General features: G+C 43.2%; 3 protein-coding genes across 4 annotated transcripts; all 3 read left to right on the plus strand.

Annotated features, from left to right (window-relative positions):
• The first annotated feature begins 5217 nt into the window (after positions 1 to 5217).
• LOC133901549 (uncharacterized) lies at positions 5218 to 11347 on the plus strand. The gene is made up of 5 exons (XM_062342893.1): positions 5218 to 5837; positions 6793 to 7763; positions 8054 to 8326; positions 8452 to 8543; positions 10149 to 11347. The coding sequence occupies exons 2-5, from the start codon at positions 6816 to 6818 to the stop codon at positions 11065 to 11067; spliced, it is 2232 nt and encodes a 743-aa protein (XP_062198877.1). The 5' UTR covers positions 5218 to 5837; positions 6793 to 6815; the 3' UTR covers positions 11068 to 11347.
• Positions 11348 to 13374: 2027 nt separating this feature from the next.
• LOC133901808 (probable hydroxyacylglutathione hydrolase 2, chloroplastic) lies at positions 13375 to 17790 on the plus strand. 2 transcript variants are annotated; one of them, XM_062343314.1, is made up of 8 exons: positions 13375 to 13725; positions 13985 to 14170; positions 14896 to 15099; positions 15619 to 15742; positions 16223 to 16323; positions 16879 to 16953; positions 17031 to 17129; positions 17358 to 17790. In XM_062343314.1, exons 1-8 carry the CDS (start codon positions 13534 to 13536, stop codon positions 17502 to 17504), a joined length of 1128 nt encoding a protein of 375 aa, XP_062199298.1. In that variant the 5' UTR covers positions 13375 to 13533; the 3' UTR covers positions 17505 to 17790. The 2 variants fall into 2 exon arrangements, with proteins under 2 accessions (XP_062199298.1, XP_062199299.1); XM_062343315.1 differs by having other exon boundaries at positions 13378 to 13608.
• Positions 17791 to 19055: 1265 nt separating this feature from the next.
• LOC133902206 (3beta-hydroxysteroid-dehydrogenase/decarboxylase-like) lies at positions 19056 to 23299 on the plus strand. The gene is made up of 10 exons (XM_062343803.1): positions 19056 to 19626; positions 19742 to 19912; positions 20573 to 20689; positions 20766 to 20845; positions 20933 to 21131; positions 21343 to 21460; positions 21658 to 21832; positions 21971 to 22127; positions 22821 to 22887; positions 22985 to 23299. The coding sequence occupies exons 1-10, from the start codon at positions 19141 to 19143 to the stop codon at positions 23134 to 23136; spliced, it is 1722 nt and encodes a 573-aa protein (XP_062199787.1). The 5' UTR covers positions 19056 to 19140; the 3' UTR covers positions 23137 to 23299.
• Positions 23300 to 23594: the final 295 nt, after the last annotated feature.

Here is a 23594-nt window from a genome sequence, read left to right on the forward strand (position 1 = left end):
CGTCCTCCAGGACGCCGCTCCCGGCTTGCCAACGTCGGTCTCTGCTCGCGATCACGCTGCAGTATGCTGGGATTTCAATCCACACCTCCCCAGATTTCCTACTCCTAGCCGAAGTCTGAATAAATCTGCACAAGTTAATATTTCTCTTTTGGCTTGGACATAACTTGAGCAAACGCGGGATCAAGAGGAGCAAAGATGTCGTCTAGTTCAAGGTCCGCTGCTCCAAGTACTTGTACACCCTCTGTGTCTTTGACGCTGAGAAGGCAAACAAGTTGAAGCAACCACTCCCTCCAGGTTAGCGCAGCTTAATTTGTATAATCTGACTTTAGTTGTTCATGTTGGGCTATATCTGCCACTAATTGTTCACAAAAGTGTGTTATTTGTTGCATGTGTAAATTGACTTTCCTTTTTTTTGAGTGGGTAAATTGACTTTCTTGGTTGCATTTGTTTCACTGAGTCCTGTTGCCCCCAATCAACATGAAGTTTAGTTCAAGAGATTATCATAGGTTTTAGCTTCAAGCCACTGTTTTCCGTCTTTGTTGTTTAATCATGTTGATGAGTTTATGGCTTGTAATTAAAATCCTTTTAGTTTAATCATTTATTTACGACAATAACCATGAGATATGAGAGGTAATGACTTCAGTTTAATACTTGCCTGATTCCATCCTTGTCGAATTATAGTATTCTGCTTTCTATCAAGATGTGATGGTTATACTTTCTTGAGGTGCCAAGCCTTATTGCCTTCATCATGGATTGATGATATGAAGGAATTTGATCGGTAGTATTGTTTTACTTTAATCAGAATAATTCAACAAGTGGCTAGTGGATCTGAAGTGTGTGTGTGGTAGTTTTGGTGAGCGCCAAGGCCAAAGCCCAAGAATGGTGTCTAACGTCCTATTTTCATGATGCCTGTCCCCTTGGTTGAGAGGGCTAATTTAATTGTTTGTTTCAGTTCTGTCCACCTTGGATAAGTTTTGTTTTCTATACAAGTAAATCCAGCAATTGAGATATCCGTTAATTCTGCAGGTTTGAGCGTCCAGAAGTCTGAATATTCAAGCGACAGAGAAGTATCTTCATGAATCGGGGAGCTTTTCTAGTCATCGGCAGAATGTGGCCTTCTGAATTATCTTGAAATTTTTAGCCTGTGAACAATGTAGGCTTCTCAGTTACATGACATATTTCTGCTAATTTCTTGTCTGACATGTTTGTCGGTTAAAGTCGGTACTAGAATTTTCTGAAGAAACTGAACCGTTTCCTGTGATCTGTGAAGTCCCATGTTCCAACTTCCAGTGACATCTGGTGCCATCGCATGATCTTCTTAGCTGGGTTCACTTAGCAAGTTAGCATCGCTGGTTGATGACGATGCTACTGTTTGATGAACTGATCTGTTATAGCGCCATGCATCTCTGTGCAACTGTAACGCAATCAATCGTCTCCATGATGCAATTCTGCGGCAGGTTTCAGCCTGGATCCACTGCCCCCGGGGCCCGTTCCCGGCCATTAGCACGGTGCAGCAGCCGCAGGCGCGGGCGCTGCCCCCGGTCGCCTGCGCCGACGCCGGCAAGCAGGACAGCATTCCATGTGCTCGAAGCCGAAGCCACCGGGGCGTCTGGTCATCCGGTGGTGCCGGTGCCGGTGCCGGGCCAGGACAATCAATGCAATCATGCAACGTTCAGCTGTTGAGACTTGAGACGAGAGGAAAGAGATCTTGTTCAAAGTTGCTGCTTGCCCCTTTCGTAGCTTCAATGTACTGCATGTTTTGTCTCACTGCTCAGTCACTGGCAGTTAGTAGTACAGACTACAGAGCGCAATAATTCCATGGCCATGGCCATTGCGTCAGCGTAGAGCTTAGATTCGTAGCTTGTTGGATGTTGCTCTTTTTTTTTTGCGTTGAACAGGGAAGAGAAAAATCCAAAGGTAGTTGGCAATGTAGCACAATTACTCTTATCTTACTAATGTAGTACTAGGAGACAGAATGTTACTATAATCGTACGTATCTTATGTAGGCTGTATCATGTTTTAGTCGCAGGCTGCATTTTGTGTAGGAATCTCCTGCTTTGCCTACAGTGCAAGCAAGTACAGACAAACGCCTCGCCGTTGCATTGGCATGGGCAGACGAAAGGCGATCCTTTTCGAGCCTAAACCACACGACTTCCACCAAGCCGTGCAGGTAATTTACGCTGCTGCCGATTCCATCTCGATGTTCCACTGCCATTTCGCGCAAAAAAGACTGCTCCCGACAAAACGGCGGCGCCACTAAGGATTCCAGGCCTGCACGCACTGCCGTCGTGTGCTTTTTTTAGTATTATTTTTTACGAAAATTTCAAAAACATTTTATAAATTCGAAAAATTGCAAAAATAACCCAATGTCGCTCAATGATGGAGCGAAATCTAATTTTCGTACAATGAAAAAATGAGAATTAGATTTTCGCTATTTAAACGTGCGAAAAATTGAATTTTTGCTCATTGAATAGTGAAAATATTTTCTATGATTGAAAGAGCGAAAATTCAATTTTTCACAGGATATTTTTCTCCTTCCCTCTTTCTCTATTTGGACAATAGGGTTGCCGTGCTTCAAAATTCACGAAACTTTTCTCTTCTTTCTTTCTCTCTTTCAAACATAGAAGATATGTCGGTACTGCTCGTGAATTTTCGCTCTTTCAAACATAGAAGATATTTTTGCTATTTTCATGAGCGAAAATTCAATTTTTCACATTAAAATAGCGAAAATTATCGCTTTTTCATTGTGCAAAAATTAGATTTTGCTCGACCATTGGCCAGTGGATTATTTTTTTAATTTTTTGAATTTATGCATTTTTTTTTAATTTTCGTAAAAAATAATATTAAAAAAACTCTGCGTCGTGTAGCTTTGTTTGTCGAGCTCCCTCGTCTTCAGATTTACCGGCGCCAGATGCGACCCGAATCTTGTCTTCTCCTTTGTGCCATCACATGGATTCTGATGAGCAACTGCGCATAGCATCGGCCCAAGAAATCATCCAACATCACATGATTCTAATTTCTAGCAGCAGACGGATTCAGCTTGCGGCGAGCAGGACGTGACCTCACAGGCTCACGCATTCTGCAGGCAGTTCACAGTTGGACGCACACGTAATCAAACCTCAAACCACCTAGTTTTAGTGTTATCTGGACACGATAAGAATGTTAAAATCTGATTTCGATTCAGATCTGATGGGAATCAAAATTCGACTTAGATTTGAAATATCTAATTTGGTAAAAAAAAAAAGGTATACAAGTAACACTGCCTCCTCTGGCTCCCAACCTTTATAGGTCCCAGCCTCCCACGTTAGATGACATGAAGCTTTCGTCTAAGAGCGCACGAGCCCCACGCTTGCGGGCACATGCCCTGCCTAACCCCACGTCCACCGCAACAAGGGGCCCGTCCGTCCAAAGGACCTGGGTGCTCGATCGTATCTTCCTCCCGTCCCGTTGTTACCGGTCTGTGGACTACATGTGTACGTAGGTTGAGTACTGGACTAGTGGCACCTCGCAGCTCATGTAGCCCGGTTACTCCCTCACGGTCGCCGGAGGCCCCGGCCCCCGGGCGTCGCCGTGCCACCGAGGCCACAGCGGCGACGACGACCGCATGCGCGCACGAGATTTTCAAGTTGACGAGAAAGGGAACGCCCAAGTCCGTTTTCAAGACGATGGATGGCCCCGGGAGGAGAGTAAAGCATCAGAAAGCTCAATCTCACCAGCTACTACAGCTTTCGCGTGCGAGCTCGCTGGTCGGCGCCCGCCCCTGTTCGTCACCTCACCTAGTCCATCGACGTGGACCAAAATTATCAGGGCTTGGAGTTTAGGAAGGGGATGGCTTTATTGGTAGATGGGTGTGGAGCAATTCTTGGATTCATTTTAATTCAACTCAATTAACTAGCTAGTTATTTTGATTAAAACAATTAATTAACTAATTAAGTTATGTTAGTATAGATCTACGAATATTTATTAGTGCTTTATGCCCTTCACACTAGTTGCTTAGAAAATGCCTTGCGGCTATATATGTGGATGCATGTGCTGGTGCGATAATCCTGTTTTTTCGCGAAGAAACCTGCGTAGATTCTGACGTTCTTTCGACGAACAATGGAGGCAAGTAACACTGTGAGCTGCCACTTGGCTGCTTCAGACAAAGTATATCGTTGAGCGCCTGAATCCATGTTGCTGCGACTGCGATAGTGGTTGGAGAAAAGAAAACTGCAGGGCCGGCTCCAGCACACGATGACGGCAGGTGTCGATTAGCGAATACTGATTATAATCAACCGGCCGCCGTGGCATTAAGTATGGTGGTGGTTCGAACATCTCAACCATATTCTTTTCATTTTATTTTCTTCTTGATTTTCTTTCTCATTTTTATTTTCTTTACTTTCTCTCATCTATAACAGTTTCACTTTATAGGTATTCGTGAGAAAAGATAGAAAAAATCTTATTTAAAAAGAATGATTTTGAAAATCACTTCATGATAAAAAATCGTAAAGTAAAACTGTTAAAACGCTAAAAAATTTGATTCTAATAGCAATCGGTTAGAGATAGCATTATGGGTGCCAATCGGACGTCGTCGCCAATCAGTTGCTCGTTGCTCCTGCACTGGCCAATGGAGTGATTCCTCCGGGCGCCATTACGAGGATTCGCTTGTGTACAATATGTCAAGATGGTAGATTTCATACTACTCCTTCCCGTTAAAAAAAAGGTGTTGTTTTGGGTTTCACGCTGTCAACATTTTTCAGACTTCAACTATAAAGCACTCTTTATATATTTTGTTTAGATATTTAAAAGTGATACGAATAGATTTATTTTGAAAAATAGTTTTATAATAATATAATTTTGCTATATTTTATAACCATATTACTAAAAAAATAGTAATTAAAGATATGTTTTGAGAACTATGGATGTCTGAAACGACACTAAATTGTGGCCGGAGGGAGTAATTAGAACACAGAAAATTTCTGCGCTTGAAGAAAGTCCCCCCCCCCCCCCACCACCAACCCAACTCTGTAATTTGAGCACTCCCAATTGAAGGCTTTTAATATCCGCTTGTCGACTGCTGCTAGATTTTAATTTTTTCCCCAAAAAACTGACTTAAAAAAATAATTTTTCTCTTTCACCCCTTCTGTCTCACGGATAACAAGCTGCTCTGAATAAAGAACTGACTCTCTCCAGCTCGTCCTCCGGCTCTCGCCTCCGTCCCGACGAGGAAAGCAACGCCTCACCACAACAGTTAACACCACCCACCTACTACCGCCCCCTCTGCACACGACGCAAGGCCACGACGGGTGATCGCTGTACTCTGCACAGTGGACGCGTTCGCTGGGTTTGCGTGTGTCAGCTCTCTACGGTTACTGTTGCTGCTGCCCCTGGCCCCCCTTCGCCGCTCTCCAATCTCTCCATCCCATCCAAGGAGGGGGGAGAGAGAGAGAGAGAGATATTCGGCTCCCTCTATCTCTCGGCTGGTTCTTGCCCACCCGAGCAAGCGCCCAACGCAGCTGCTGTCCAGAGCAGAGCCAGCCAAAGGGAATGAGTACAGGAGGGGAGGGGAGAGAGAAGAGAGAATCCTTGACTTGTTGTTCTTGGATGTGACGCGGGCGAGCCTTCTCTGACCGGACCTGCGCCGCGCTCGTGGCTACGGCAAGGATTGCGCTTTCCGGGGTCGCAGTCCGTCAGCGAAGCGGCAGGGCAGAGGAGCTCTGGAAAGTGGTGGTAACCCACGAGTGGTGCGGGCGGAAGGAGCCCCGGTTCCCAGCCTTCCTTTCCTTCTTCCATGCGCCCACAGGAAGCCGGAGGAGAGGGGAGAAGAGACCATTGGGCGCCCCGATTTCTGCCAACAGGTTCGTTTCCGATTTCTCGTGCTCCTGATTAGCAATTTCTATCTCCTCCGTTCCAAGATTTTTGCTTTCTTGTTCGAGCGCTCGCCATGTCAGGGAGCAAATTTCCTGGCGATGATTTCGCTCTCGCTTTTGCGTGTGCACCCACCCACTCTTTTCCCGGATTTTTTCCCTCTAAATATTTGTTCGTAGGGGGCTTGGGATTGGAGGGTTACACCTCGGACTGGGAGAAAGAATTGTTTACTAGTACAAGAACTGGGGTTGGAGGCTGAAGGGGACAGTTGATTGCAAAGCGCCTGCTCCTTGTTAACCTTTGCTGCTAATTGCTTTGCTTCGAATTTAGCGGTTGTTTAAGGTTGCAGGACTTGATAGGGCAGCTAGTAGTTTGTGCACAAGGTTTGGTTGGTGATGTTCTTCCTCTCATTGCTCTCTCCTTTTTATTTTTTATTTTCCTGTGAAAAAAAAATGACTTGGGGACAGGACCACCGCCGCCCACATTGATGCCATGATGACTTCTGGACCTTCTGGTATCTTTTGTGCCGTGGGGTTTGTTGAGCATATTCAGTTTGGACCGAATTCAATTCCTTACAAGCGAAGACATACATTCCTCAGTCGTACTCCCTCCATAACTTGCATTTCTTGCATTATCAGCTATGCGTTTCAGGACGATTCTTCTTCCTATCCTTTCTGAAATTATTGTTATCGCCATGCAATTCGTAAGTTAGTGTTGCTACTCACATAACCGTGCAATTCGTGGTATTAGTAAATGCACCCTTACACTAGTGACTTGTGAGCCAGGTTTCTGCACATTACATTCACGAAAAGTTGCAAACTTTATTGCATTCAGGGGTGTTGGTTTCACTTCTGTTAGGAATAGCCAGACTGCCTCTTCCAGATTTAACTTTTTGGTTCCAATTTTTCATGCCCCTAATGATAATCACATTGATGGACTGTGCAGAGTAATGTGATAATCACATTACAATGGCTTCATTGGTACCTGGTGTCCTTGTCAAGCTCCTTCAGCATATGAACACAGATGTTAAAGTTGCAGGCGAGCATCGATCGTCGCTTCTTCAGGTTGTCAGCATTGTTCCAGCACTTGCCGGGACTGATCTTTTCACCAACCAAGGGTTTTACCTCAAGGTGTCGGATTCATCCCATGCAACCTATGTTTCCCTTCCGGAGGAACAGCATGATCTCATCTTGAGCGACAAGATTCAGCTGGGTCAGTTCATCCATGTAGACCGTCTAGAGGCAGCCACGCCAGTACCCATCCTTTCAGGAGTTCGGCCAGTTACTGGCCGCCATCCTTGTGTTGGCAACCCTGAGGATCTTGTAGTAACCAGCTCCTCGAATTTTCATGGCAGCAAGAAGGCACAACCAACCAATGGATTGAAGGATGCCAGCAGCTTGTCACTTGAAAAGGAAAAGAGCAAGTTGGAGAAAATAAATGCTTCACGCAAGCCCATTGGGGCAGAAAATAAGAAGCCACCGCTAACCAAATCAAACTCTTCTCTGTCAAAACAAGCTTTGAATGGGATTGGTGATAAGAAAGACACAGTTAAATCAAAGGCGAAGCCTGCTATTACTAGGTCAACACCTTCATCTCCAACCAGTGTCTATTCTCTACCTGCATCATTTGACAGATTCTCTAATGATCTGAAACAGAGAAACAAAGTAAAAGGAGCTGAGAAAGCATCATCTTCTAGGCTTTCGTTGTTAGAAAAGGCAGCTTCTGTTTTGAAGGTTACTACTGCAGGGAGGAAGTCCTCTGCTGGTAATTCTATCAGTAGCACTGTGTTGAGTATTGGATCAGGGCCAAAGGCCTTGAGAAGAAGCTGGGAAGGAAACATGGATACAAAAGGAAAAGGCAATTCAGAATTAAAAACAACCAAAGCTGACAGAAAGCCTGAGAACAAGAGCACGATGGTATGTAACATGTCAACTTCTATCAGTATATGGATAATGCACTTGATGTTTTTATTGTGTTATAAGTGATCACTGATCACCACCACTTTCTCTTCAAGACGATTCAACTTTTAGAATTTCCAGTGACCGTAATGATGATAGAATTTGTATTTCATTACATCTCCTTGTTAGTGCCTATGTTCACGATATCATGTGTAGCAAGGAAATGTGATGGCGTTTTTTTCCCTACTTGCATCAAATCTAATTTTATCCAAATGTTCTAAGATAACACGTACATTCTTAATATGCAGACTCCTAGAGGAAAGCCACCAGTGGATGAGAAGGTGTCAAATAAAGATGATACTATGGCTCAGAAAGCTGTTAGGAAGAGCACTGCAAGTGCGCTTTCAGATGATGCTGACAAAACAATTAAGAAGCATCCTCCTACTGTGAAGAGAACATCTGGGGTTTTAAGCAACACTAATGTTACAAATTTAGTCAAGGTTCCCCCCAGCAGCAAAAAATTAACAGATGCTAGTACTTCGTGGACATCACTTCCTCCATCACTTGCCAAATTAGGGAAGGTATGACTAAGTTCATTGACACAATTGATATGGTTTTAAACTTTTGCTTGACACAGTTTGAAAAATCGAGCTTTGCTATGAGCGTTTTGATTTTAAATTGGCATACCATATCGTTCCTGTGACAGGAGCTTCTGAAGTACAGGGAGTCAGCACAAATGGCTGCTGTTGAAGCCATGCAAGAAGCTTCTGCTGCAGAGAGTTTGCTGAGATGTTTGAGGTACTTTTTCTTCCGGAAACAAGCCCTATGAATCTATGATCATAACAAGTTTTGTACTGTGTTGGCATTGTTTTCTTAATTAGTTCTAGGAACAGTTTCTTATTGGTGGACTACGACCTACCATTTGCTATATTCTCCATGATCCTGAGTTGTTTCTCTATTCGGTTCCTTCCTTTATTCCTATAGTGTAGCTCCTAGTGCTTATATTGTTTTCAAACTGTGACTTTATTCTGTACTTAATTTGGACAAAGCATCACGAGATTGTAGATAATAATAGACGCATGTTTGATACTTAGATGGCATCACATGCTTAATGATTTGTCCATTAAAATATAGTAGAAGAGAATCTTGTGGTTTGACTGGGAAACCTGGCATGTTTTGATGGCTTCTATCCATTTATGCAAAGATATAGTAGCTACTACTATCAGCGTACTCTGCCACCAGTTAATTCAGAATCAGGAAAATTCAGCGGTGAATTAATCTTCCGCCAAGGTTTCTAGCGTATTTCCTCATTGAACTTACACTTCAGTGCTCACCAGCTACACCATTGTAGTTTTAATGCTGTAGCTTTTGCTATCCAATATTCTGGAAATCCTTTCATAGAAATAAGTCAACTATGCATCAAGGACAAGCCTTACGAAGCCTTCAAGGGTTTCACATGGCTTCTGGCCGTAGACAGCCTTGATTTCCTGTTCCCGTGCTGACGAACATGCTAGATACAGGACATGGTGATCCGGCACCAGGACAGGTGGTATCAGCTGTGCTTTTAGCAAAGCCTGCTGTTCATGTTCACATGGTTCGTTTGTGCTTGCATCTCACTTGGGCAAGATCATTGATAACCCGTTGGTATCACGGTCCAAATGTCTCAGTTCGAGCTGTGTAGCATGTTGCAATAATGCTATCACCCAGCTCGGTTCCACCCTTTTAGAGTTAGACCCATGGTGGTGTGGTCCCTGCTAGCTAGCCATCTTATGTTTCTGATCTGAGTGCAGGTGTTACCTGTAGTTTAACACATGAAGATTAACTTGCGAGAGTAAACTTGAACTTACCAGAAGATTGAAACATAACTGGCATTCTGAGTTACTAGCATCTGTTAAAATTTGTGAATTGCCAATTTGGACATGCTAGAAAGTACGAGATGCAGTGTTAGCTTGCATTATGATATACAGGTTTGTATACAGTTGAGGCGTTGGCATCGAACTGTGTGTCGTTTTTGCTTGTTGGCATCTACATGGTACACGACATGATCAACATGTTTCTGAACTGTTTCCATGAACCATGCTATTGCACTCTATAATGAAGCTTATCAGTGTTGCACCGAACAAGCAAGAAGTTTCTCCTGCTGTACTTGCAGCTGAGAGTTGTTGTCTTCTACTAGCATCACTGCATTATCCTGTTAATCCTATGATTGCTAATGTTGAATTCACTGTAAAATGTCTTAGATTTCAACTTGATGCTGGAAAATTACTGCTTTGTGTTACAGTAATGTGTTGCAAAATCACAGCAGGAGCTGTGGTACAATGCCATTCTTATTAGCGGTAATTTTGCTTGTAGCTTTGCTCCTAGTTACTGCTGACCTTGTCTGTCTTGTGTTGGCCGGAACAGCTCGTACGCGGAGGTGAGCTCGATGGCGGAGGAGCAGAACCCGCAGCCGGCCGTCGAGCAGTTCCTCGCCCTCCACGGTGCGCTTTCCCGTGCCACAGTGATCGCTGACACCTTGGCCAAGCCTGCGGCCTCTGTAGCCTCGCCGGATCGCTCTGCGGCCAGCGACGCCGGAACGGTGGCCTCCACCACCGACGAGGAGGCCGCCGCCGTCGCGGCCGAGCGTGGACGCCGAGCTACGTCCTGGGTGAGCGCCGCGCTCGCCACCGACCTCTCCGCCTTCGGCCTCTACAACCTCAAACCGGTCCCCGCCACGGTCTCCTCGCCCCTGGCCGTGGTCGTCGTCGGCGAGTCAGCGAAGCCAGCGGCGGCCGCGGCCACGTCCATGAAGTCGTCTCCGTCGCCGAAGTCGCGGCTGTCCTCCGCGAAGGGGAAAGCGAGGACGGGCCCGGGTGCTGCGGCGGCCGCAGCGGCGCTGACGACTACGCCCGCGCCGCCGGAGTGGGAGAGGGGAGGGGGCGCCGAGGAAAGGGGCGAGCTGGCGAGGCGGCTCGGGGAGGAATCGAGGGGTTGGTTCCTCGGCTTCGTGGAGCGGTTCCTGGACGCCGACGTGGCGGCGGCGGCCCCGTGGGACCGCGAGCGCGCGGCCAGGATGCTCCCGCAGCTGAAGCGCGTCAACGACTGGCTCGGCGAGATCGGGAGGCGCAGCGAGGCGCCTCCGCCGCCGGCGGACGCGGACGGAGAGGCTGTGGCGGCCACTACTACCGCCCCCGCGAATGGCGGGTGCGGCGTGCCCGAGGAGATGATCGAACGGCTTAGGAAGAAGATCTACGAGTACCTCCTCACGAACGTCGACTCGGCTGCCGCAATGCTCGGCGGCGTCGGCGGCGCGCCCGCGGCGTCGAACGGGAAGAAGGGATGACGCGGATGGGAGGTCCTAACTGGGCCGTTAATAGTGTGAAATTCGATTGGGCCAAGAAATGGGCTTGGTTAGCTAATGTAGGGTGTTTTGTTTCCTTGTTGGGCCTTTGGGTTTTCTCTTGTTTCTGTTTCTTTCTCCAAGGTTACAGAAAAAAGAGGTGATGACAAATTGACTTGTAAAATTATCACTGATGCTGATTGGGTAACTCTGAATTAGTACATGTTTGTTTTTGTTATGGATTATTATAATCTGAATTTTATAGAGAAGTTTATTTTTATTAGATCGTGGATGATGAGATTTCTTAGTATAATTTAGCTTATAGATTGTGTGAATTGATTTTTAGATCGGGATTGTTTGCTTTTGTTTTGAGGTAGAATATATAATCAGAATAAAAACAGTGCCTTATATTGCTTAATATGATGGATTTATTCTGATTTTTTTAGGCAAAGAAAGTGATCTCATTTGTCGAAGGCTACCGACTGTTCGTGATGTTTGTGCCCACCTAATCCACCTGTTGGAAAAGTAATAAACTCGTCTGACCTTCGGAGTATTCGAGGAGAATCTCTTTCTCGTGCTATGGTGAAGTCACTAGTGTCAACCACTTTGTCACGTCCCTTAATAACTGAGGCTAATGAAGTATTCAATGAGCTCAAGCTTCGAACTTGTACAACAGTGCTGACAGTTTAATGAAGATTACGGCAGAGATAAGGTCAGACCATTTCATAGCTACTCAAATTTTGAAGGCTAAGGTGGAGAACGAATATAAGTTTTTTTAGTTATTACCTCAAAATAAGCTTAAACACATTGGACAATCTAGCCTAAAAAAATCAGCCACATAACAACTTATGCCACTATATGATCAAACATAAGAATCAATTTTACATCTGTATTGCAATACGTTTTTCTCAAAAGAGGTGGTTTACGAACATGTCACCCGTTGGTCACAGAAACAAGAATTTGGAGTGATGCTCTTGCATGACCATGCCTCGATTGTAGCATGGTGGAAAGAGACGATAGCGGTTATTCTCAAGAATGATCAGAAAGTGGCAAATTTAGTTTTTATCTATATATGTTGGAATATCTAGGAAGAAAGGAACTGGCGAATTTTTCAAAATAAGAGTCTGTAGTTGGTTCAAGTTTTTTTTTCTATAGATAATGTCACGACAAAACTAGGAACAGAGATGACCAAATCTCCAAGCCTACTACGACGTTGCACCTATATATATTATTTTTTAATATTAATTTTTCTTGTTTGTAGTCATCCCAGGTTGTTCTATTTTTAGCTATGGCTCCCTGCCGTTTTTACTCCGTAGTTGCTCTATTAATATAAGAAACTCTATTATTCTTTAATGGATGACAGCTTTTCTGCCACTGTTTTGAGAGAAAGATAAGGGCAGACGAAAAAAAAAGACCACCGTTCCTTGTTTTGACGAACAAGTGCCACAAAAAAAATTCTCATTTCGAGAAAGTTAAGGGTAGAAAAAAAAAAGGACCACCACGAACATGCTAGAGACCCGTTTAGAACCAAACGAATTCACAAGAATTTCGCTGAAATTATCAAGGGATTTTGTCTTATTTGTGTGGGAATAGTTGGTTTGGTTGGTGGCTGCACTAGGGTTATGTTTGTTTTTTATGAGATTTTATAAGTTATGTTATATAAGTAGATTGAAAGAAAATAGGATGGAGTTATATTTGTTAAAAAGAAGAATATTTAGTTGATTATATCTGGATAGATTTAGAGTTTTTATTTGTTTGATTGAATCTAAAGTCATATAAACGGATGTAAAAATTAAGATCATAATTAGTTACTCATATAAAGATAATTTAATGATACTAATAAGTGACATATCTATATAAGATGGCTGAAAAAAACATTAAATAAAGCTTCACTCTCGAATCAAAATAAAACTGTATATTTACACGGAACAAACTATAACAATAAATAACTAATTAAACAAGTTTTTATTAAGGTTCTACTTATCCGCGAAGTCATGATAAGGAGATTCGGGAACCAAACACCTTATACGTACAAAATGCCAGGGAGCCAGGAAGGCGTAATTCCCCGGCAAAATATATGGTACGCGCCGGCCGTGCACCGCACCTTTGTAGAACACGCGGCTCCGTCCAACTGTCAAACCCAGGAACGATCACCAGCGCATGACGTCGGCCCCACGCGCGCACCGCTTCGCAGGCCAGCCGCGCCGTCGATCTCGATGTGGACGGCTCTGATCAGATAATACCTCCTGGGGCCCGGTCCGTGTGGGCCCGGCACGGGCGAGCCAGCACCATCACAGCCGGCCAAAACCTCCCTTCCTCCCTCCCTCTCTCCATTCCCACTACTCGCCGTGCCGTCTGCCGTCCTCCCTCTCTCTCTCTCTCTCTCTTCCACGCCTCGCCTTGTCTCGTCTCCTCGGACGGCGGCAGCGCTGCGGGCACGGAAGGGAGGAAGGAAGAGGAGGAGCGGGGATGAGGATGCTGTCGAAGGCGTGCTCGATCGTGGCCTCCTCCCTCCCGCGCTGCTCCTCCTCCGCCGCCCCCACGGTCGCCTCTCCCTCATCGCCTCTCTCTTCCTCGCGCGATTTTTCGGTGGCTATCGGTGAGGGTTTGGATCTGGGGCTGGGGTTTCCGTCGGAACGCGTCGCTGCTGCAACTGCCTCGGTGCGAGCGGAACTGGCATTTTTGCACTCGGGACCTTCGTTTCTCGCGTTATTGCTGGGATACGCAGTTGTTTACTCATTTCCCTAGTGCCCTTCTTTCTTGTTAGATTCGTCGAATTATGCGATGAATTAGTTGTGTGAATTTGCGCAATATGAGATGGGATTAGTCTAGGCAATTTCGCTGCCCGAGTTGCTGGGTCTGTTATTGAATCACGGAATTGTGAGTTGTGAAAAATGTTGGTTGGGTTATTGTTTTGCAGATGAGGGGGCAGCCGTCCTTGCTGCCGACCGCGCGGAAGCAATGGCTCGGGAAGCCGCTGCTGTATGGAATTGGTACCCTGCTGGTCATGCCGCTGAGGACGCTGCAAGGAGTGGGGCGGGTGTTCGGCGCAGGACGGTTCCTCTGCAACATGATCAGCGTCTCCTCGTCGCTGCAAGTTGAGCTTGTGAGTGGTCTGAAATGATCATTCCCCTACGTAGCCAATAAGGTTTTTTTTTATATATATCAAATTTAGTGTTGATGTTGCTCATCGATGTAAATGCCTCGTTGCTATATTGACAGAGCAATGCTATGTAGGAGAGAAGTTAGCAGTAAAAAACAGTTCTTTGGAGGGAGATTTTTCAAACCAGTTGTGATGAATTTCTCACATTTGGATGGCATCTCTTTGTAGAAAGAACATCGGGCCATAAGCCCATTCTAGGCAAGAGCTGGTGTTCATGAAAAGAAGCTTCCCACGTCATTATTTCTTCCTTTATTCTTGCCTCGCTTTTTTTTTGTTGTTCTCTATCCTCTACCTAACTACAATGATATGCATTGGACACCTTAGACTGTTATCGTATTGACTGACACTGTCAAACATATATTGGTGGGCCACATGATTTGCTCATCATCTGTTCGTAGTTTCTTCCACACAGATTGACTCCTCCTCCTAGATGGAACAGCATGGCTCCTAGTCCTAGATCATTAAATGGAGAGCATAGATAAATAACAGATGTTGTTGCAAATAAGAAAACTGGAAAAGAAGAAGAAACAATTCATTTTTCAAAAGGCATCTTATTATCGGTTATTTACATATTACTTATCTTCCTATCCGTTGATCTTTCTTGTCATTCAATCATACTACTGAGTGTCCCTAAGTATTTATCAGCAACTATCATGGTTTCTGTGCAGGTACCCTGCCTTCAAGATAACTATGCATATATCCTGCATGATGTTGATACTGGAACAGTTGGAGTCGTGGACCCTTCTGAGGCTATGCCTATTATAAACGCATTGGAAAGGAGAAACCAGAACTTGACCTATATACTGAACACCCATCATCACTATGACCATACTGGTGGAAACTTGGAGCTGAAAGCAAAATATGGTGCAAAGGTATACATTTAGGCTGTTTGCTTTCTTTCTTTCTTTCTTTTTTTCTTCCATTGTTCAGTGACTCTGACAGTACTTGATGCAATCAAATGTGTATTGTTATGAGCTAAACTAAAGCCAAAATGGCTATGCTCAAGGATGAGCTAGTCATGAATGTTTTAGATTACCGTATGTTATTCTTATCAGTGAATCAGTGATGTATCTGTTAAATTCAAGCAGATAAATAATTTTTCAAGATTGAATTTTGTAGCTGAATTTTGAAATCAAGTAGATAATAATGACTATTCCTCAAGCTTGAACGTGACTTCTGTGTACAGTAGCAAATTTAATTTTCGACGATTTTTTAGGTAAATAGAAGGAAACTATTTGATACAAATGTTTTCCTCTGGTAGTCTGGTTTGTTGTTGTCTCCACTGGATGGTGGATGCTCCTACCACCTGAAACACCTAATTTTAAATGTTACTATATGAACAATGACATTGTCTGCTATCATCTTCTAACAATTATATACATTTTTCCTAGGTAATTGGCTCTGAGAAGGATAAGGATAGAATTCCTGGCATTGACATCACTCTTAAGGAGGGTGACACATGGATGTTTGCAGGTCATCAAGTTTTTGTACTGGAAACTCCTGGACATACATCAGGTGTTTAATTGCAAATTTCTTCTAAGTCATCTTATGTTCTATCTTGTGTTCTAAATTGAATAGTGTAATTCCTACTATGTACACACAGGCTTACACACACACACACACACACACACACACTGATATGCTGAATCTTGAAAGTACTCACACTAGGAGCACGAAGCGATACCCCCCTCATTGAAAAAACTTACACTAGGAACACACTGAATTTCTCACTTCATTGCTTTCCAGATTGCTCTCCTTACCACATCTGCACGCATGACTGTTTTCTCCTGCTTTTCTCTTGTTGTCCTGTGAAAATCTATAACTAGTGGCAACTTTTTATAAAACATGTTCAAATCAATCAAGGCTCGTCGTATTTCATAGGAAAAGCAAACAGAGAATATGCTTATATGCACCTTATATTTATTTTGGCAAAAGAAGTTACTAATGCAACTTTGTTTTTAATCACTTCATTGACTTTCCCTGTATTTCTATTAGGTCATGTGTGCTATTATTTCGCTGGTTCTGGAGCCATATTTACTGGTGACACCTTGTTCAATCTATCATGTGGAAAGCTTTTTGAAGGAACTCCACAGCAGGTTCTTTTTTACTGGCTCGCATATACCTTCATATACATGTATATTGTATGAAGGTGGTTACAATTCTCATATGTCAGGTTCTCATTCCCTACTGGACTAACAAGCTAGTTCCGTTGCAGTGCTTTTACTTCAGCAAAGAAGTCTCTTCATTATGATTAACACACATTTTTTGGAGCTTCTGATTTTTCAATATAATTTAACTTATTTCTTAACTCCAACTATTAGAACTCGTCAGCAATGAGTAAGCAAGATACATAATATAAAAGGTGAAAAAAAAAGATTATGAAATATTTGAACCACTGAGTTCTTTCTGCATTGTGTTCGGTATTGTACTTGCATCTATTTGAACATCAAATGGGGATAGTTGTGGTCAAATCCAACTACTGACACGTTGGACATGAATTATTTAATGAAAGTTAGAAGGTTGTGAACTCTTTGTGGTTTTATTGATCTGCCAATGGCTCAATACATTTTCATTTTCATAGAAGGTATGAAATAGTTTTCCGTGTATCATTGAGATTTATATGTGACTATTTTATCCTTATCGCACTGCAGATGTATTCTTCACTCCAGAAAATTATAGCTCTGCCTGATGAGACAAAAGTATACTGTGGACATGAATATACTTTGGTGAGTAATCTTTCTTTTCAGGTCGAGAAATTTCCTGCATTGATCCATTATTTAATGCTTGAAGTACCTCTCTGCAGAGCAATTCAAAGTTTGCCTTGAGTGTAGAACCAGGAAATAAAGAATTACAGGAATATGCTGCAAATGCAGCTGATCTGCGCAATAAGAATATACCCACGGTAATATGGCTTATTCCCAGTCTTCGTGACAAGCAAATGTTTCTTATACATGATATTATGTATTTCTTGCTTCATTTACTTGAAATTTCTTGAATCCATTCTTTCTTATGAACATTTCAGAGTGCATGGTGCATTCATTATTTCAGGAATGGGATTACTCAACAATACTTAAGTTGACCAATATTTCCACCTTTTGCCTGACCCTAATCCAAGTTTCATGTTTAATAGGTGCCAACAACAATTGGGAGAGAGAAGCAGTGCAATCCTTTCTTGCGGACCTCCAATCCAGAAATTAAGAGAACTCTATCCATTCCAGATCATTTCGACGAAGATCGTGTGCTTGAAGTTGTCCGTCGAGCAAAAGATAACTTTTGACTAACAAAAGGAAATTCTTGTGACTTGACCATCTATCTTGTTAAAGAGCGGACAAATAGCGCCTAAAACAGAAGAAAAATAGGAAAGAAAGGTATATAGATTTGAGCTAGGTTTTGAAATGCTTCGGCAAAATTGTGTCGAGTGTATGTAGCTTGGGCAGTGCAAGTGCTTGTCTATAGCAGCCATTGATTCTTTTGTCTATGACAAATAAACATGTTCTGTTATCATCTACTCTGTAAAAAATGCGAGTTATCCATTCGATAGTTAATCTCAGTTCTTGTTGTTCTGTCTTTGAGATCTATTTTACATTGGAGAGTGCTTGCCGAATGTGTTGTCGCAGTGACATTGCATGAATTCAGTGTTGGGGAATCAACATTACAAATTTACAGTGCCTGGAAATGTAATTATAGGTTACTTATGAAAGGTACCTATAGGCGTCCTTTTCTTGATGGCATGAATGCCACACTTGGATTTTACGTCACGTCTTGGGAAACCATGCTCGATGTGATGCATCACCGAAAGAGGAGACGTCGTGATTCTTCTGGAACTTCCCTGGCAATCTGAACGGCTTTTAGATCCTAGAGAAGAGATGTGTTTAGTTTGCAAGCAACCTTTCCCATGCTTGCCTTACCAAAATTTGGTGGTGTTGACAATTTGGTTAGCATTTGGTTTGCTACTAAACTCTGATCTCTCTCCTTTGCCAATGCTAGTTCATTTGCTTGCCATTTGGTTAAATTGGTGATCAAAATTTGGTAATGCCAAACTTTGATAAGGTTTGGTGAGAAAATTTTGGTGGCAAACCAAATAGCACTTCTTGTTATGCTGGACCGTTGATCTGTCCTATGAATGCCTTTTCACCGACCAAATTATTGGCTTGACATGTCCATACCCAGTAAGTCAAAATTTAAACCAGCGAGCTGCTGTTTCGCGCAAAGCAACTTCGGGCTGTAAAAGAAAGGTTGGAATCCAGGAGCTATTGGAGCTCGACTTAATTAGGCTAAAATACACACACATAAATATCATACTTTATAAATTCATATTCTAGTTAAGCTTGTATCCATTTATACAAAGGGAATTTTATATTTTGCCATTCGTAAAATTGACACTTTGCGATTTGCTACTCATATCTCACCATACGTGATATAACTTCGAGTGATTTGTATGTGGTATAGGTGACAAATTTTAAAACATCACTTTTTATACATGGCACGTCCTAAAATATTCATTTATATAAGTATCGAGCCATATAGAACCTAGATATAGTAAAATGTTTCAGTCTAAAATGTACTTACTATTACATACAATTAATATTTTTCAAAAAACTAAAACAAATACAGCTAAAGAAATCCGAAACAAAAAAATCACTTCCCCATTTCGTCGGACGGAGATCTACTGACGTCACAGTGGAGTGAAATCGGATGTTTCACCCTGTTACCAGTCGTTGGATAAAAATGAATGGATCGGATTTAGCGATACAATACTATTGATACATTAAAAATCAGCACAGTAACACCATGAACAGTGCATTACTACAGCGTTTGTCGTTATGTTATTGTACGCCACGCATTTTACTCTGACTCGGGGGATCCGGCCTTGTCCCCCACCTCCGTCCCACTCCGATCCCACCTCACCCCCGATGGCGACCGCCGAGCCCGGCCCGAGCTCAACCGGAGCCCCGCGCAAGCCCACCTGCGTCGTCACCTTCGGCCGCTCCACCCTGCTCGGCCGCCACCTCGCCGCCGCGCTCGCCGCCTCCGGCCGCTGGTCCGCCGTCGCCGTCCTCGACCCTTCCCCCTCCTCGTCCCCGCCGCCGCCGCCCGCTCCGCCTGCCTCCCAACTCGTTTACCACCTAGCCGTCGACCTCTCCGATCCTGCGGCGATTGTCTCCGCCCTCACCGGCGCCGCGGCCGTTTTCCACGTGGACCCCACCTCCGCCGCCTCCAGCGACGGGTCCTTCCTCTCCCTCCACCGCGTCGCCGTCGAGGGCACGAGGCGTCTCCTCGCCGTCTGCCGCGTGCTCCGCGTGGGGAGGGTGGTGTACACCGGTTCGGCCGACGTCGTCGCCGCCGGCGCCCGGGATGTGGTCAATTCCGACGAGGACTCCACGCCCTACCCTGACAAGGTCTGGTAACCCGCGGCATTGCAAAGCATTTCCTCGTCGTGCTCTGCCTGGCTTCGGGATCCTTGGTTTTGGAGGTGGTGGAGGAGTGACGGATGCTTGGCTTTTGTGGACGCAGTTCGGGAACGCGGTGAGCGAGCTGCGGGCGCAGGTGGAGATGATGGTGCTGGCCGCGGACGGAGTGGACGGGATGCGGACGTGCGTGCTGCGGCCGAGCAATCTGTTCGGGCCTCGGGACTCGACCTTAGTGAGGTTCGTTGCTGGATATGCAAGGTCTTCCTTTGGCAAGGTATTCCAAACTGAAATTTGCTTGTTTATGTTCTGCTTGTCTTCACAATTCAGATGTTGGCACCCCTATTTCTTCTGTCGAAGAACTCTACATATAATTGCAAGAGATTTAGAGTATGTTTCCGTATTGACATGATTAATAAACTGAGTGGATCTAAGGGGACACCGATGCAACGCAGATTATTCGTGGTGCTGAGTTTTATGTGGTTATAATATGGTGAATTACATGTGTCTGTACTAATGTGGTAACAAGACTATGCTAGAAAACATGTCTACCTGGTTGGTGGTAACTCTTCCGTCATTCCTTTGTTTTGGTGATCAATAGTGATTCAAGATCAAGAAGTCTTAGTTGCCATTTGAAATAATGGATCTGCAAGATGTTACATTAGCTACTCTTCCAGTTGGTTCTGGCTTATAGTTCTTAAAGAATGGGCCACTTTGCTTTAATCACATGGTATCTGTAGTCTTAATATTTCACTACTGGAGCTGGACGAGCAGTCTGGACTTTTTTTTGGGCAGATACAATGTGTGTTTATTGCTTTTTCCCTTTTCAATTATCAGTCTCCATTTAGCTGACACAATTGCTGCCTGTGCAAACTCTGGCTGGTACCCCCAAGCTTCGAGCTATGAAATACTAGCTTTCTTATGCAGTTCTTTTCAGTTTGTAATAGGTAGTGGCAGGAACATGTCTGACTTTACCTACGTGGAAAATGTGGCCCATGCCAATATTTGCGCTGAACAAGCTTTGTCTTCAAATGCAGCTTCTGTTGCTGGAAAGGTACACTTGTACACATTAAAAGGCTATATTTTGATAATCTTACTTTGATGGTGAATCTGTGCACTAAATTTTGCAGACATTTTTTGTTACCAATGACGAACCTATTGAAACATGGGAGTTTATGAATTGCATAATGGAAGCCATGGGTTGTCAGAGGTATTTCTCTCTCCCTCTCTCTCCCTCTCTATTCTCGGAAGGCAACTTGTGAAATTAACATGTGTTGTGGTTTCTCTTCCATTTTAGGCCCAGGATTAATCTTCCTGCCAAGATGTTATTGTTTGCAGCCTTGTTCTCCAATATGATTCACCACAGGCTTGGTTTTCAAATGTTGTCCACTCCACTTCTGCATCCAGATACAATATACTTCTTGTCATGCACAAGAACTTTCAACACTTCAAAAGCTAGAAGATTACTTGGGTACTACCCAATTGTATCATTGGAGGTGAGCTTGTTTTCGTACCATGCAGTATTGGTGATCATATATGTTACCTGTTTTCCCAATTCTATTATTCCTTTATCATTTGTTTGGTAGTCCCCTTCTGTATTGCTTGATCTATTGTTCTCATAAAAGCATATGAGGTATTTACAAAGTTTTTTTTTGTCACAATGTGGATGCTGACTACTAATGGATTTTAATGTTTAAAATGCATCAGGATGGCATTATGAGAACTGTTGGGTCATTTTCGGAACTACCAGATAATTTCGGTTTGTCAAGGCAACAAGGCTCCTGTGGATCATCGAAAGCAGATAGACTGCTAGGCAGTGGAACCGGTGATATAATCGATTCCTTAAGAAAAGTAGCTTTGATCTTTTTTGTTTGCCACCAAATTGTTTGAACTAGAACTTGGGAAATCAAAATTTTCTGATACAGTTATGTATAGAACGTTTTTCATTGTTATACTTAGTCATCACTTTGTTGTGATTTATATGTGTTTTTGCCTTGTTGACTTGCTACCTTTCTACTGCAGCTGCTGATATTCTTCTTTGGAGGGATGAAAAGAGAACTTTTTCATATGTCACAGTATTGTTTCTGCTGTTCTACTGGTTCCTGCTTTCAGATAGAACTTTTATTTCATCAGCTGCCAAAATTCTTCTAGTGATCTCCTTTGCTCTTTTCATCCATGGTGTGCTGCCTCCACAAGTGTACGCATATTGGTTTGAGTTCTGTGATGTTCAGCTTCTTTTGATAAGTCGGCTAATCTTATATGGGTGTTCCCCAATTCACACAAAAGATTTTGTAGTGTACTATATCTGAGTACCGAAGTTGAACTCCTATTGTAGGTTTGGTTTTACAGTTGAGAAGGTTACTTCTGATTATTTTGAAGTATCACACTCAGCGTTGAGGAATTCACTTATGTGCCTGGCTTCTGCATGGAATGGGGGCATTCGTAAATTGAGGGTACTAGCGGAAGGTGACGACTGGAGTATCCTTTTAAAGGTTTGTGTCCACCTTTGTTGAGAACAGTGTGTCCTGGAAGCTTTATTTTATTAGAATACCCCAAGTGATGTGCACATTTTCCAGTAGGTGCTGCCTGGTGAATTCGGGCTCCTTGAGCCCACATAGCAGCTGCCTATCACTGTAGCATAATCATAAACCATCTTTTGTTTTTCTGAGAGTTATAGGATTATGTTAAGTTGGGTTGAAGAAATTTTAATATGTGCACACTTTTACTATTGTGGATGTTCCTGCAGTCATGTTAAGCAATTCAAGTCTATGATTAACTTGGTATACTTTTGGGTTTAGTTGAGTTAGAATTTAGAAGCAATTTATATGGGGTAAACTGTCTTGCTGTATCTAAAAGAGATAATTTCTTTCACCATGTTTGGTTGATGTTTGTAAGTTACTTGGTCAAGTGATTGTCAGAAGGAATCATGCATTCCATCTCAGTTGGTGAATAACTCACCCCGCTTAAATAATCCTGATTAAGAGTGTTCAAAAGGATGCACAAAATAGCTACAACTTTTCCTCAACCAAAAGATAGGCTTCAAGTTAAAGAAATCTGTACCGTAAATACATAATAAATCAATACATGATTGAGAGAACGCAACTGTTGTTGCAAGGATGGTACAATGATGACAATTGTTTTTGTGTTATAAATGTTTGATCCATACTTTCTTCATTATGTTTCAGGTACTTGCATTTTTGTACAGTATCAAACTAATGCTGAACTTTCAATTCAGAGTTCTGGTGGGTCTTGGTAAGGGGTTATCTTTTGCCACTTACTTTGTGCTCAACTGCTCATTTACTGTTATAACATGAATTCATCATCTGATTCACTTCTCTCCCGAATGCAGTACTGGCATCCTTGTTCATTGTCTTCATTGTCTATGAGCAATGCGAGGAAGAAATTGACAGTTTTTTCACTATGGCTTCTGTCAAGATCAAGTGGCTAGCAGACAGAGTTGTTGGAAATTTGCCGGCTTCTTTAAAGGCGTATATATCCTAGAGCGGACATCCATGACCATGACTTTTTGATGCCTCGTGGCTAGAACATATTTCGCATACTTTTGAAGGATGTGTCGCCATTGTGTTTCTATCTGTAAAAATGTCTAGTTCTTTTAAGCTAACGTGTCCTGTACAATTTACCCGAATTTTAGTTTGTTCTTTCAGATTCTTGTTCAAAAAGTTTTTGTGGACTGGGAAGCCTTGCTGACTGATGGTTAGAACTTGTGATTTGACATACAGCAAGAAGATATTATGCAAAAGTTATGAATGGTGTAAACATCGTTCCGTTCTGTAGTATGAGATTTCACAATGTTGGCGGTACACTTTGCCTGCCTGTGTTTTATGCTCACCCATGGCGTACTAAACGGCCAAAGCATCTATATACTGTAAACAACACGAATTTGGGCTCTCACATTGAGCGGCCTCGTAAAAAAATCAGCCTAGAGCTGGATTCCAAAG

The sequence above is a fragment of the Phragmites australis genome, chromosome 20 (genome assembly GCF_958298935.1).
Source record: "Phragmites australis chromosome 20, lpPhrAust1.1, whole genome shotgun sequence".
NCBI classification, from domain to species: Eukaryota; Viridiplantae; Streptophyta; class Magnoliopsida; order Poales; family Poaceae; genus Phragmites; species Phragmites australis.

Coding starts and splice junctions, on each gene's coding strand:
- LOC133902206 (XM_062343803.1), top strand. CDS start 19,141: ATGGCGACCGCCGAGCCCGGCCCGAGCTCAACCGGAGCCCCGCGCAAG. Junction 21,461..21,657: donor ACTGCTAGGCAGTGGAACCG/GTGATATAATCG, acceptor TTTCTACTGCAG/CTGCTGATATTCTTCTTTGG. Junction 22,888..22,984: donor CAGAGTTCTGGTGGGTCTTG/GTAAGGGGTTAT, acceptor TCCCGAATGCAG/TACTGGCATCCTTGTTCATT.
- LOC133901549 (XM_062342893.1), top strand. CDS start 6,816: ATGGCTTCATTGGTACCTGGTGTCCTTGTCAAGCTCCTTCAGCATATG. Junction 7,764..8,053: donor CTGAGAACAAGAGCACGATG/GTATGTAACATG, acceptor CTTAATATGCAG/ACTCCTAGAGGAAAGCCACC. Junction 8,327..8,451: donor CACTTGCCAAATTAGGGAAG/GTATGACTAAGT, acceptor TTCCTGTGACAG/GAGCTTCTGAAGTACAGGGA.
- LOC133901808 (XM_062343314.1), top strand. CDS start 13,534: ATGAGGATGCTGTCGAAGGCGTGCTCGATCGTGGCCTCCTCCCTCCCG. Junction 13,726..13,984: donor TCGCTGCTGCAACTGCCTCG/GTGCGAGCGGAA, acceptor ATTGTTTTGCAG/ATGAGGGGGCAGCCGTCCTT. Junction 17,130..17,357: donor GCAATAAGAATATACCCACG/GTAATATGGCTT, acceptor CATGTTTAATAG/GTGCCAACAACAATTGGGAG.